General features: G+C 45.5%; 1 protein-coding gene and 1 long non-coding RNA gene across 2 annotated transcripts in view; both read left to right on the forward strand.

The window, feature by feature from the left end:
* pkp1a (plakophilin 1a) lies at nucleotides 1–14,910 on the forward strand. The gene is made up of 15 exons (XM_030361227.1): nucleotides 1–309; nucleotides 1,659–1,795; nucleotides 4,572–4,748; nucleotides 5,111–5,310; nucleotides 5,474–5,615; nucleotides 5,942–6,149; nucleotides 6,464–6,632; nucleotides 7,581–7,698; nucleotides 8,123–8,290; nucleotides 8,780–8,956; nucleotides 9,250–9,403; nucleotides 9,959–10,145; nucleotides 10,907–10,991; nucleotides 12,932–13,036; nucleotides 13,314–14,910. The coding sequence occupies exons 1-14, from the start codon at nucleotides 138–140 to the stop codon at nucleotides 13,004–13,006; spliced, it is 2,169 nt and encodes a 722-aa protein (XP_030217087.1). The 5' UTR covers nucleotides 1–137; the 3' UTR covers nucleotides 13,007–13,036; nucleotides 13,314–14,910.
* Nucleotides 14,911–15,309: 399 nt separating this feature from the next.
* LOC115547207 (uncharacterized) overlaps nucleotides 15,310–15,527 on the forward strand; it is a 9,809-nt gene continuing 9,591 nt past the window's right edge. The window contains exon 1 of the long non-coding RNA XR_003977339.1: nucleotides 15,310–15,319. This is a non-coding gene — a long non-coding RNA (uncharacterized LOC115547207). The remainder of the gene's footprint in view (nucleotides 15,320–15,527) is intronic.

The following is a 15,527-nucleotide window of genomic DNA, read 5'->3' on the forward strand; positions in this document are numbered from 1 at the left end:
TGCTGCTGAGAGAAATCTATTTGGCGTTACCATTGTGGTCGCTGCATTGCCTCGAAGCACATATCGCTTACTTCACCTGGAATCATTATTTTATATCATATATATCTTGGATTTCAACTCTTACAGGAGCAAAAACAATGGCGGATCCGTTACGTTCGGCGACGTCTGGCGCGATCATCGACGATACGTCCCTGGCGGTGCCGACGGATAACAAGCTGCGGACCGGGCAGCAGCGTGTGCTGGATCAAGTTCACACTATCAAGAGGAGCAAGTCGAAACATGGGAAGAGCGGGACGCTGTCTCCAACAAGTATGGACACACGATTATATACAAATATTAGATAATTCCTATTATTTATCGAAACATCCTATACGTAGCCTAATACTTACTTAATGCTTTTTATTATTTAAAAATATTTATATTAATAGCCTAATTATAATAATAGTAAATGCCAAACAGCAAAAGGTAAAGCATTATATTAGTTAAACATTTATTTTTGCCAAACTTTGTTGACTGGATTTTAGAGTGCTCGACTACCGTAGTGTAGGCCCATTTAAAAGTTTGATTTAATTGTTTACGTGAGGGCCTGTCTCCTGTGAAGCCATCAAGCCAAACATGTATTATTGGGGTTATCCTTTCCCCTTTCCCTGCTAGGAAGGAGAAAACATGACTCAAATGTGCATATCAACAAGTGTGCGAGAATTGGTCTATTTCCATACAGCCCTTTAAATTCAGTTAATTTAAGGGAAGGATGGTCGCTTGCGTGGTGTGATGTGGACCTCTATCAGTCTGATAATAGTTTATAATTTTTGCAACCATGACAACACCCACCTTTGTTTTCGACACAGGTGTGCTGATACATGTTGTGTTATTTTGGCAAACCAACAGCCTTTGATTATGGTATTAAAGTTCCTGGATGACGTCATGTCTGTCTCCCTGTTTCGACAAACTGCTTTCTACACATATCAATTTTTTTAAGTTGGCTACCTGGTACCAAAACATTTTAAGCTTGATTATTTTGGCTTGGCCACCCATTTATAACAAATTATATGTCTATGCTCTGTTTCGTATTGTTTTACCAGTACTTTACAATGTGACTTAATACTAACCACAGTGTTTGACAATGTTTGACAAACATTGTATATATTGTTCATATTTCAAATGAGTGTATTCAATTTGACAAAAGATCTGCTTTCAACTGCGGCCTTATCTATAGTTTCCAGTCATCCCAGTACAAGCACTGAAATAATAATGGTCATGTGTGTTGTTCCTCTCCTCAATAGTTAATCATTATTTCACACAGTCAGATGGAACACATTAAGCAAAACACAGTCGGTCTGACTAGATCACACCCCCTTTTCCCTGAAATGTTTGGCAGACACATCACATAGTTACGGTTACAATCTTGTAGTTGCTATGGCGCGTAAAGAAGCACACAACTGGAATTTTCAGAGTTCAATCCCCGTCATCCCACCTCCTTGATGCTTAACGTGCTCCTGAAATAAAATATATTCACGCCACTGATCCTGTGTCCTTGTTTTAGTTGTTGTGTTACAGTTATCTCTATGTTTTATCGTCATTTTTCGACACTCCCATTTCTCGACCACTCCATTCACAGTGTCACTCATCCACACTCTTCTTCCTCCTCTGCATCCCAGGTCCTGTTAGTTCCCAGAACTCAGTCTTCTCCGAGTTTGGATCTTTCAAGTTTTCCCCGGCGTCCACCACCACCAATGGCCTCTTGAACCGCAGTAGCACCATACAAGTAAAGTCTGGCGGTGGCTACAGCAAATCGGTAACTACCATCTCCTTTTACTCTCAGCTACTCTCTACTACAGAACACAAATGAAGACCGCACGGAATCTAACAGGACCCAAGGTGTTAGCACCCCACACAGGTTTACACGACCCGCCTTTACCACAACACGTTTTCTATCAATACGACACGCGGTACAACGCAACACATGGTCTAATGCACATTCTCCCAAGGCGCATGTTTCAACAGGGCACCCATTTTAATAAGACACACATTCTCCCGTGCCTTGCAATTTTCCACAATGTCCGGTTCGTCACCACACCTATTTGGATGTATGAATAGACAGACAGACAGACAGACAGACAGACAGACAGACAGACAGACAGACAGACAGACAGACAGACAGTACATAGACAGACAGACAGACAGTACACAGACAGACAGACAGACAGACAGACAGACAGACAGACAGACAGACAGACAGACAGACAGACAGACAGACAGACAGACAGACAGACAGACAGTACATAGAGAGAGAAAGGGGTGCTGCTGTCACCGGCCGTACCAGGGGGCCTACTTATGTGTCCGCCGTAACGTTAGGGTTTCTGTTTCTAGCAGCCATTCAGAATGGCTTCCTCTGCCAGAGCGCTGTGACCTGGATCAGGTGTCCACAGGGTGAAGAGGTTGCTTTATTGTCTTACAAAACAGAAGGCCCATCTAATCCCACAGGGGGGGAAACCACGGCTCACTCTGAGTTCAGTGGTCCAATTGTATTCTTGGCTTGGTTCTGGTGGGTTTGCTCAACAACGTTTGTTTTGGATGTTTTAGGCGTGGGCAAAACCTGCGTTTTAGGATTGTTGAACAGATGAATTTAGTATGTTGTTGGTGTGAATTGTGTTTCGAATGTCTGCTGTCATGGATAGTCATCGGCTAGAGGGAGATAGAGACAAGGTCAACGTAAGGCAACACATGAGATAATAGTATTATACAAATTCCACACAAGAGTTTTAAAATCACTGTGTTTGCCTTATCATTAGACTGTGTGTGTGTGTGTGTGTGTGTGTGTGTGTGTGTGTGTGTGTGTGTGTGTGTGTGTGTGTGTGTGTGTGTGTGTGTGTGTGTGTGTGTGTGTGTGTGTGTGTGTGTGTGTGTGTGTTTGTGTGTGTGATATTCAGGGTTGGGCTGTGACCAGATCATCTGACAGAGAGTTATTACATTTCCCAGAAGTACGATACATTTTAATCATAATGTATCATTACTGTCTCACAGTGATGATATATATAAGTGCTGTTTTAATATACTCATAATGAGTATCTTTGAATGTCTTACAATTTGGACACCAATAAGCCAAACACTAGACTTTTCAGAGCACTAATACATTAATCTGTGATGCACTTGTTTCCTGCAAGTTTGCATCAAATCTAATTTCTTGACTCTGTTGCCTTCTTGGCCCTCTCTGTCTTTAATCATGGTTTGACGATAAAGCTTTTCAGGTTTTAATGAAAGAAAAAGCAAATGGCTGCTTCCACCAAGTAATAAGAAGAAAGTACATGGCATTAAACACAAACAAACCTGTGACATATACATCAATCGCAAACGCATGATGTGGTCATATGTCTGCGCATGTCTGTTTAGTTTTCTCTATATTCACGTTGTGTGTCCGTGCACGTATCTGTGTGTGAGCACGCACACACTTGCCCAAGCATGCGTAACTGCGTAAGACGCTGTAACTGCTTACATGTCAAATGTTATGATATACTCTGATAATGCTCTTCCAGCTTTGGTTGAGGTCTTTATTGAGTGTGTTTGACCACAATTGGGAGATAGAAAATGTAAGATAAAGTTGCAGTTAAATACATAACTTTTTTAGTACGTACCAGTGTAGTACTGAGTTAACAGAAAGTTGATCTTTGGTTGCCAGTGTTTATTGTGCCTCCTTGTACACAAAGAGTTTTCCCACATCATGCTTGCAAACCAACATTTGGGCTTGGCTTGCAGAACTAAACTTCTCGGCTTCTGACTTGTCATCAAACACACACACGCACGCACGCAGGCACGCACGCACCCACTCACTCACCCACTCACTCACTCACTCACTCACTCACTCACTCACCCACTCACTCACGCACTCACTCACTCACTCACTCACTCACTCACTCACTCACTCACTCACTCACGCACTCACGCACTCACTCACTCACTCACTCACTCACTCACTCACTCACTCACTCACTCACCCACTCACCCACTCACTCACTCTGTGTTGTCAGTATTGGGTCACTCACTGAGTGTTGTCAGTATTGGGCCGACTGGTTGAACCGGTACACTGACGTGTCCAAACACAAACAGAGCTGCTCTGTAAAGAACTCCTGCAGCATGTGTGTCTGTGTGTGTGTCAAAAAGATTTTTTTGCTAAAGCTTTAATCTAATTGTAATGTACTGGCTTACCTTGGTAGAGTCGAGGCTGTCTGGTTCAGTCAATCCAAGAAAAACCCAATTGTGGAAGCGATTTTTTTCTCAAGGCTCACTGTGTATTAGTGGAATCCACCAGCCTACTGGAATCCTTTATGGATCCTGGTCTTACATAATCGTTGTCTGGGAGAACCCTTTGTGAACGGGGGATTAGAGGCACTACTTGCTTCACTCTCCAGTCATAATATTACGTCATCCGCCCTAAACTTTAATTGACATGGTACTTCCTGCTCTGAGAGGAGATGACAATAACAACATGCTGTTCATCACCCATCAAATGTTAACTGTTACCGCAGAGAGAAATATCAAACATTGTCTACTAACCAGCCCCTTTCCATTCACAGGTGAAGGCGCAGAAAACTCGCTCTTTGTCAACTAAAAGTAGATATGTCAGCACCTCCGGCCAATTGGAGAAGCAGTTCACCCCTTCCGCCTTTCCACAGCCGCCCAATGGGCTGAAGCTGAGCCGCAGTGACCCGGCTCTAGACCCTCCCGTCGCTGCCGTCCCCGGATCCCAGATGGTAACGCCTCATGTACCTTTTGTTGTTGTTTCAGTTAATAATATAGCATTACATATTATTGTTTCACGATATTAATATGCTTTTTGTCAATGATGAGGGACACAAAAGTCTGTATAATTGTTTGTAATTTAATTTTTTTAGTTTGTTGTTGTTTTGTAACCTCTGCTTTTCTATGACACCATTCAAAGGAAAAACTCAAATCCTTTTTTAAAATGCTTTAATTTCATTCTCTTCCTATCTCCCCCTCTCCCCCTCTCCCCCTCTCCCCCTCTCCCTCTCTCCCCCTCTCCCCCTCCCCCTCTCCCCCTCTCCCCCTCCCCCTCTCTCCCCCTCTCCCTCTCTCCCTCTCTCCCTCTCCCCAGCGAGCCACAGGCCAGACGCTGCAGGGCAGCAGGCAGTTTCGGAGTCAGAGCAACAGACACAGCCTGCACTCGGTACACACCAGCAACCAGCAGATGACCAACAGCGGCACCCGCCTGGGCCGTCTGTCCTCCTTGCACAGCGGGAGCGGCAGCCGGGTCTCCCTGACCAAGGCGGGCAAGACGGAGCAGGAGCAGAGCATGTGAGTCTGCATCCCTCACCTTCACCTCACAGCGCAGACTTTTGTTCTCAGTCAGGCTCGGTGTGTTCCGGCGCTCCTGTTCTTAGTGAGGCTGTGTGTGTGTGTGTGTCTGTCTGTCTGTCTGTCTGTCTGTCTGTCTGTCTGTCTGTCTGTCTGTCTGCAGGCAAAACGAAGAGATCAGCATGGCCAACCTGACGCTGAAGGAGGCGGTGGAATTCCTGTCCACCCCAGAGGAGTCCCATCAGCAGTGCGGTGCCTCCTTCATCCAGCACTGCACCTTCAGCGAGGAGAGCCCCAAGCAGGAGGTCTGCGCAACCAGCATGGCGTTTCACACACGCACACACACACACACACACACACACACACACACACACACACACACACACACACACACACACACACACACACACACACACACACACACACACTCACAAGCATGCTCAATGAGGGACGCTTCCGTCGTGCACTGTTAAACAAGCAGGGCATATATAGGTCTTATGGAGGCCACTGCTTCCTTGCGTCGACACGCGTGTGCCGGAGAGGCTTGTTTGCATGACACCGTCTCTCTCGCTCTCACTCTCTCTTCCTCTGTCCCTCTCCCTCTCCTTGTATACGTCTGTCTATCCTCCAGGTGCTGACCCTGGGGGGAATCCCTCCTCTGGTGGCCCTGCTGCGGAGCCCCAACCCCGACGTGTGCCAGAGTGCGTCGGGGGCCCTCAGGAACCTGGTGTTCAAGGACCAGGACAACAAGCAGGAGGTGAAGAAGCATGGGGGCATCGGCAACGCCCTGGAGCTCCTGAAGGAGACCAACTCCACCGAGACCCAGAAGCAGATCACCGGTAACACAGCCCCCCCCCCCCCCCCCCCCCCCCCCCTCCCCCCCCCCCCCAACCCCCAGGGCCCGACAAATAGACATAGATATTCTAGATAAAAATGTGAATGAAAATGTGCCCAGTATTTCTGGTTTGGTTGTAAAATATTCCTTAAGCCCCACTGACAGCTGTCCCACCTGTAGGCATCCTTGTGCAAGAAGCCTAACCCCTTACCTGCTCTTTAAGGACATACTCCCAATACAAAAATCCCCCCAAGCCCGCTGGAAGTCATTTGTACCCTGAGAGATTCAACCCCGACCTGTCTGCTACTCTCTGGGTAGGCTTGCTATGGAACATGTCCTCAGAGGATGGGATGAAGAAGGAGCTGATCGACTCGGCCCTGCCAGTGCTCACCGACAGCGTGTTGGTCCCCTTCACCTGCTGGTCGGACACCAGCGTCAACAACAACATACACCCTGATGTCTTCTTCAGCGCAACGGGCTGCCTGCGGTAACCATGCTTCCGTCTGTCTGTCTGTTTGTCTGTCCGTCTGTCTGTCGATCTTTCTATCCTGTCTGTCTGTCTGTCTGTCTGTCTGTCTGTCTGTCTGTCTGTCTGTCTGTCTGTCTGTCTGTCTGTCTGTCTGTCTGTCTGTCTGTCTGTCTGTCTGTCTGTCTGTCTGTCTTTCTTTCTGTATATTTGTCTGTCTGTCTATCTCTCTGTCTGTCTAGCTGTCTGCCTGTCAATCGGTTAAAGTTGGCCCTGATAAAGGTACAATATATTTGATTAGCGATGTCAAATCAAGTTTACATTTTGAGAAAACAAACGTGTGCCCCCCAGCCCTCCCTCTCCCTATTCTCTCTTCAGCCCACCAACCCTCAAAAAGCAAGGCTCTATGTACGAAGGTTTGACTTGAGAGTTCGCTACATTGAGTCTGAATAATTAACCTAGATTCTGGTCGCTTTTCAGTGAGCGTTTTCATGACAGAAAGTGCTTTAGAATGATGCACCTTTTAAAGGTTGTGTCTCCCTACTTATCTGCCAGTGGATCGGTTGGTTGGCCGTCTGCTTCGTCTGTTTCTCAGGTGGTTTGATCAGTTCCTCAGCCAACTGGAACGCTGTTGATTCCATTTCTCACCTTTGATTGTCCTGGAGAGAGACACTTCATTCCTGAGCCCTGAGTTGCTTTATGTGCCCAGGCTGTGGGCTTGCATGACAGTTAGTGCACTAAGCAATCAGTAGGCGGTATAAAAAATGCAGATGATTTATACCGCGAAACGATTGAAGCTGTTGGTGCATGTTGCATTTCTTTGTCATCACAAAATGTGTCTTCCCCAGTATGACCTCTGTGTGTGTTTATGTGTGTGTGCTTTATTTTTTTTTGTGTGTGTGGTTGGGTGTGGGTGCACGTGCATGAATGTGTGTGTGTGTGTTTGTGTGTGTGTGTGTGTGTGTCTAGGAACCTGAGCTGTGCCAAGGAGAAGCAGAGAAAGACGATGAGAGAATGTGATGGCCTCATCGACGCCCTGTTGAGCTACATCCAGTCCTGTGTGGCGGAGGACAACCCTGATGACAAGGTAACCCCCGCTCCCCACCCCCCCCTGGTCTCTGAGTCAAACACAGACCCTTCTAGGGATGGTGTCTGACTCACTGCACCCCACCGTCCAGGGATTTTGAGGACAATGAGATGAAAATCCTCCCTGCTATTGATTGAAGGATATGTACTGTTAGTTGCTTTGGATAATAGCATCTGCTAACTCTAGTAAAAGTGAAGAAGATAAAAACAGTATATTTATCCTTGGAAGGATATTCACAATACACCTTGTGCCTAATCAGCACTATACGCAGTGATTGGCCATCTCTGGGCACAACATCCCATAATATCAGCCCTCCCTACTTTGACTGATTATAGTGTGTCAGGCTGATGTCGTGTTGCATATCTCCAGTGCTATTCATCCTGTGTGTGCGTGTGTGTGTCTCTCCCTCTCCCTCCACCTTCAGTCAGTGGAGAACTGCGCGTGTATTCTCCACAACCTGACCTACCAGCTGGAGACCGAGTCCCCGGATTGCTTCTCCAAGTTCAGCCCCCCCCCCAGCCCCGGAGCCCCCAGTGCCACGGACAGCTCCACCGTGGGCTGCTTCAGCCCCAAGAGCAGCAAGCTGAAAGAGGTCAGCGAGCATGGACTCTGAACACACACACTGAACATACAGGCTCGCACACACACATAGACACACACAAACTCACTCACTCACTCACTCACTCCCTCACGCACGCACGCACAAACACACACACAAACACACACAGACACACACACACATTATTAAACACACAAGCAAACACACTCACACATTCTATGAGGCTTTGAGACCAGGGCATGTCCTATATTCTGATTCAGTAGGTCCCCAAAATTATTTTTACAAGACACAATATATAGGTTGCAAATTGGTTTTGAAATAAATTGTGATGCCTGACTTCTTCTGTGTATGGATTTTTGGCATGTGCTCCTTTGCACATTACGCAGTCATCCTATTAACTTATTCCGGTAATGTCAACGGCCCATTGAACATAAGCACATTGCACCCTGCTTAATTAGGTGCTGAGTTTGCATGTGGCTACAAGTCAACCCGTATCCGTCTTGTTGTTATTTTTCCTTTCAGATCCAGTTCGATATGAACAAGAGCATGAAGGACGACAGCCTGCCGTCTGGAGTCGACTGGCTGTGCCACCCCAAGGCCATGGTGGCCTACCTGTCTCTGCTGGGCACGTCCCAGAAGGACTCCACCCAGGAGGCCAGCATCGGTGCCCTGCAGAACCTCACCGCTAAAAAGGGTCCGGTGAGAGAGACGGGGAGAGAGACGGGGAGAGAGACGGGGAGAGAGACGGGGAGATGGGGGGGGGGGGGGGGGGGCAATTCTAGGGGGAGAGAATCAGGACTACTTGAAGAAGTAGGACTACAAGCAATAACAACAGCCAAGCATTAAGACCTCTCCTCCAATCCTCCTCATCATGTAACTGTTAATTTGCAGCCCATCAGGTTTCCATGTGCGTCTTCCCCCCCGCACTCGCTTCTCCTGGTCAATCCTAAGCAACGCCTCTGGCCTTCCCCCCTCGTCTCCCTGTGACTCAGGCCTCCAATGCAATCAGCCAGGTCCTGGTCCAGAAGCTGGGAGCCATGCCGACCGTCAGCCCGCTGCTGCGCTCCGACAACAAGACGCTGCAGAAGACCGCCATGTGCCTCATGGGCAACATGTCCCGCTCCACCAGCATCCAGTCCTCCATAGGTGAGAGGCCCCTTCCACTAACATCACGTTGAGGGCATTTATCAGAGGCTTTCATCCAAAGCGACTTACAATAAGAACAGTTGTCAGAAGAAAGGGAAACAATGTGTCGGTGCAGTAAAGATTCACCCTCCAGATCCACTGTCTGCATCCCCCTTCACTCGGACCCCCCCACCACCCTCCATTAACACGTCTCATTGCGTGCCGTTACTCAATGAGACGTCTTCACGTCTCAATAGTTCCATGTTTCATGTCATATCCCTGCATTCGAGCCACTTTGTAGTTACCTCACGTATGTATGCATATTCCTCATTTCATTTTTTTATTGTTTTGCCTTTAATTAATTGCCTGATATTATATTTACTTGATTGATTTATACTCTCAGTTTGTATTATCATTTTTATATCTTAAGCTGAGCAATTGAGACAGTGACGATTACCCTCAGGATGAACAAATCTCTGAATCGGGATCTCTGAACACCCATTGGTCCAAAAAGCAACAGTCCCTGCCCCCACAGCGGGTCCATTCCATCACTGCGTTGCGTTGTTTCCCTTACAGCTAAGCAGGTGCTCCCCGACCTCGCCAGCCTCCTGTCCTCCGGTACGTCTGGGATGGGAAACAATGACGATACCATAGCCACCTCCTGCAACAACTTCCGGTCCCTGCTAACGGCTGACAACAACGTCAGCAAGAAGCTCCTGTCCTCCGATTTGGTGACATCGCTGGCTGACCTCAGCGAGAACACGTAAAACATTACACTTACGTACACAAGGTGTTGTCAACGTTGCTCATATACATATGGCTAAATAGTACTGGTATTAATATTTAGTTATGCGTACGTTTCTCTTATATGCGTAAACAACTAACCCAAAATTATTTTAGCTACATGCCGTCATAACGGCAGTGTGTAAAATGTGGGCGTGGTAAAGGGAGAGAGCACAAACACGCACAAGAGAGCAAGATTTTGAAATAAATTCCAAAACAAAAATGTTTCCTCCCACTAATGCACCCTCCCTCCCTACATTTTTATCTGCTGTGTCATCATTTGATTGACAGGCAAGACGGATTCACTGAACAATTTATGGAAGGCATTCGCTGATTGGTTTAAAAGGAAGCTGGAGCCTTCTTAATCAAAATGTTATCATACAGACCATTGTCTGTAGGCACAGTCAACCAGAAACATATTATCCCAGCGTATACCCCGCATTGACAGCTGACAGGTGGCTATGGGATTTCTAACGAATGAACCTCAAATAATAGCTCTTAAACCTTAGTGCCAGCACATTTTAGGGAGCAGGTTGGGGTTAGGTGTGTAGCTTAAGGAAGCCTATGGTGAGTGTGGTGATGCAGCCAATATAGTTGGTATTCAGAGCTCTATGTTCCTGATGGGGCTTGTTGCTGTATAAACACTAATTACATAATTAAACACCTGTATGTTACACAGATGGAAGTGGTGAGTTGTTGTTTTTTGCAAAATATGAACCAGGCATGACCTCTCCCCATTAGATCCTTTCCCAAAGGAAGCAAGGCAGCCTCGCTGCTCCTCTACAGCCTGTGGAATGAGAAGAGTCTGCAGGGGGCCCTGAAAAAGGTACACACACACACACACACACACACACACACACACACACACACACACACACACACACACACACACACACACACACACACACACAGTGGTGTAGTCTATTTTATTGTAGTGGGTATACTGTGATGATTCCCTCCCAGCCTCGTACAAACCCGTCCGACCGGTACGTGTACGTGTGTGGCGCTTATGGGGTGTCGCACCACACTCACCAACGCAGGGGTCTACAACCCGCTGATTTAAGAGGATAACGATTATCAACAATCATGGAAAGCTGAGTAGGTTTATCAGTTTTAATAACAGTATGAACAAATAGAACACAAAAATGACAAGTTGTCCTTTGTATATCTATAGTAGCAATAGCACATGCTAAACAAGGACAAAATCTACTCAAAATAATTTAATGAACTGTTTACATCCTAACCAGTGCATGAGAAGGAGATGACAGGAGAATAATGTTTCACTCTTTCAATTGCTCTAATTTGAGCTCTTACTGTTGTTATCTAACATACCATACAGTAATTGTAAAAGTGTGAAATTACTGCACCTTAAAAATGACCATGAATTAGCTATACTCTCATTTGCATAGTGATTAACATTATGAATTTCAATTGTGTATACCAACTGTATGTTGGCTGACATTTACCTAAAACTTTTTTTCCCTCCACTCTAACCAAGGATGCCTGTTTTTAAATTCCCTAGCCTGACACCCAGTCTGAAAGGCTGGCCAGGTGTTCTCATCTAAAAGTAACAAGGAGATATAAAGTGGGATTAAAACATTGTCTTCTGTTGACTACTTATTATGTGGGAACGGTTTACACATTAATATGGGAGGACTGGACACACACGCACGCACACACACACGCGAGAAGGAGGGGCTCGGCCCGCCAACTAACGTGCAGAGATGCAGGGGCAGTTTCGCGCTTCGTAACAGAGACAGGGCAGAGCGCGAGCGCAGTGAATGGTATGAATGGTGAATGTAGGAGCTAACTTCCCCTGCTTAAAGTATTGTATTGCAGTTATACCCAACCGATATTTCCGAAAAATAAACACAGAAGTGAAAGATCTGTCACAAGACGATTGATACGTATCCGTGCACATTTTGAAGTGGGTATACTCAAATCCTGGTGCGTTCCTAGTGGGTATACGGCGTATACCTGCGTATCACGTAGACTACACCACTGCACACACACACTCAATCATAAATAAGCAATCATAAATAATACAAACACGCCCAAACTCACACAAACAGTTGAAACACACACAGAGGCACATATTCACACTTCTACTCAACCGTGGTAATGGATGAGCAGGTCCACACATGCAAACTGAATCATTTGCTTTCGGGGCTTCTCCTTCCGAGAGACAACACTTTCACCTCTCCGGCTCCACCCAAGCGCTGCGCCTTCCCTTTCTGCCCGCCGCCCGCCTCCCTAATCTTAGCCTCTAGTTGAAAGCCGTCACACAGGAATCCTGGGAAACTCGTTCTCACAGCTCGGCTACTGCAGCGCAGACAAATGAAGACATGGATGAGAAAAGTCTAAACAAACACAGTTATCCTGTGATACTGATAAGTACAAGCTAAATCCAAATAATTGTCTACACGACTGTCACAAAGCATGCACCAGATGGAACGGATGAAACCAGTGAGACTGTGGTCAACCTTTCAGCCCTCAGATAGAAGGGACTTCTTTTTTGCGACTTCCTTGAGTTCAGCCATAAACAGTAATCCATTTTATTTGAATAATGCTTTCCAAGAACCTCCAGGATACTTAGAGGATACAATACAAAGAAGGATACCACAGAAGATACAATCAAAATGAAATGGCGCTCATTAACATGGACATACAAGGGTGTGTCGAGGAGTAGTGGAGCGATGCTTGTTTCCCCGCAGATTTAAATTGAATATGTTAATAACAACCTGTTTATGCCTTTTGGATCCACAGTTGAGCCTGGGCAAATCCCTGTTCATCAACGATGTCACTGCAGCCGCCCGCAAGTCAGCGCAGGTCGTCGAATAAGCCCACTCGCCCGCACAAGGAGATACCAAAGTAGGTTTCTCTTTTGTTCTGTTTATTCATTATAAATGCATTTTGTGCAGAGAGCTGTTTGGATCTCTGCATTGTGTTGGATACACATCGCTCTTTGCTTTTTGGTCTTACGACGTCTCTCCTTCCCTCTCTGTCTTGTGTGTGTGTGTGTGTGTGTGTGTGTGTGTGTGTGTGTGTGTGTGTGTGTGTGTGTGTGTGTGTGTGTGTGTGTGTGTGTGTGTGTGTGTGTGTGTGTGTGTGTGTGTGTGTGTGTGTGTGTCTGTTTGTGTGCCTGCAGATTTAGCTTGCAAGTTTATACACCACCGTGGCCACACCCTTGCCGTGAGGGGAACCAGTCTTCATATTCCAGCTTTTGCTACACAGTTGTATGATTTTTGAAAGTACCTAACAATTATCTGCTTAGTCATTGATCTTTGATTAAGATCGCATTCGTGCATGACCATCAAGTTGCCTGCATGTTTTTCTTTTTGATATCATCGCGATGATGTATTTAACTTGGACCTATTTTTATTTGTGTAAATAGGTGGTGAATGTGTGTGGGAAGTTATGCTTGTGTTTTGAGTCAGTGTTAAGATTATTCCCGGGGGCCAGAGTTGACCATAGAAGCCGTCCTTGCAATACAAGAGAAAAGGACCCAGGTTAGTCACGCTACAGAGGTGTATTCAGCTCAGACTTGGTGGTGGGAGACCACGTGCGTCATGGCTTTTTTTGCACAGAACTGCTTATCTGACAGTTCGATCACTACTTCATGAGGGTCAACGGTGAAAGAATATAAACTTCACGAGTACACACCACGCCTTCGATGGCACACCGTTCAGTTAGTTTATCGATCAGGAGTCTGTTGTGAGCGGGTGGCTGAGGGATGGAGAACTGGAGAAGTTAGGTTCAGTGCTCTGGGGATTTACATCTCGTGGAGTTATTAGAATTCCGAAACCGGGAAGAATGAGACAGTGGGGAGGAGGAGGGTCCGATAGAGGTTAGAAAAAATGCGGGTTTGAATACAGGTGGTTGTTCGGTAGGGTTGGTAGAGTAACAGGCGTTGTCTTTCTCCCAAACATAAGTTAGTGGAACTCCCATTTGGGAGCATTTCTCCTCCGAGGCAAACCGCCACCAGACTGTCCGGCCCCTCCCTTCCCTGAATGCACAGCGGTCGTGTCTCGAGTGAACACGCTTGAACGCACCACAAACCCAGCTGTTACGGAGATTCATTCAAGGGATTCCCAATGGCACATTTGAAGGCTACATCTATTAGGACGGTTTGAGGGGAAAACAGATTAAAATGTACTGTACAACTAACCGTTGTATAGTTGTACTTTTGACTTATTTGATTCTACATCCCTAAAAAAAGTAAGCATTTCCTTTGGATACAGGGCAAACTCTGAAACTGAACACTGCATCAAGCAGATGAAGCATTTTCACTGTGCTTTTTTTTTGTTTTTTACTGTTGTACAGTGTTGCAATATTATCCAATGGTTCTCAAATATTTTGTTTTCATGTTAACAGAACATTGTTTGATTTTAGATTCATCGAATGCTTAGCTGTTCAAGTTGTATGGAGAGGAAATATCAAAGACATTAATACTGAACCCTGTATTTTATGTGTGTCACGGTGGTTTGACGAGAAAACTCTAAGAACTACGAGTGTCAAGGAGATGTTCAAATATTAGCTAAATAAAAGCTACCATGGACACACAGACATACAAACCCCTTATTTGTATTTCACTCACTGAAATCGTTAGTCCTGTGATATTTTTTTTTTAAGCAGAAGACACTGCGTCAGCTTTTGGTGTTCATGTCAAACTGAAACCCATTTTGTGGTTTCAAGCCAATGTTTTGTTTAATTGCTAATAAAATGGAGTCATTATTTGCAATTATTATGAATTGTACCATTTATTCCTCATAAAACGTTAGACAAGCATCAGATAATTGCTTGTTAAACCAATCATATAAAAGGTAACGTCACTGCCGCTGCTTGAGGGAAATCACTAGTTTGAGAAATAGTTAGATATTTTCAGTAACAATCTCTGAGTGACTTAGATAACTAGATAAATATGGTTAGATAAAGTTCAATATACATTCTGTCTATAGAAATAGTTTGCTAAGGCTGGTATTCAGCAAGAGTTAAGGATTTCTTTTTTAAATTATATACTCTATGTCTTCAGAAGCAATTGACTCTAGACAAACTTTAAACATTCAACACAAACAAAAAGGTTCATGTTATGGTTCAAAACGTTCCCATTTCTGCAATTTTTTTAACACAATACAACTGTGAAAGCAAATGCGTGTGTGTGTGTGTGTGTGTGTGTGTGTGTGTGTGTGTGTGTGTGTGTGTGTGTGTGTGTGTGTGTGTGTGTGTGTGTGTGTGTGTGTGTGTGTGTGTGTGTGTGTGTGTGTGTGTGTGTGTTCCTCTAGCACCCTGGATTTATACCCTTTCTGCGTATTGGAACACATTTTAGTTGAATACAAAAACACTTGAAAGGTCTCATTCAACC

This window comes from Gadus morhua, chromosome 1, assembly GCF_902167405.1.
Source record: "Gadus morhua chromosome 1, gadMor3.0, whole genome shotgun sequence".
NCBI classification, from domain to species: Eukaryota; Metazoa; Chordata; class Actinopteri; order Gadiformes; family Gadidae; genus Gadus; species Gadus morhua.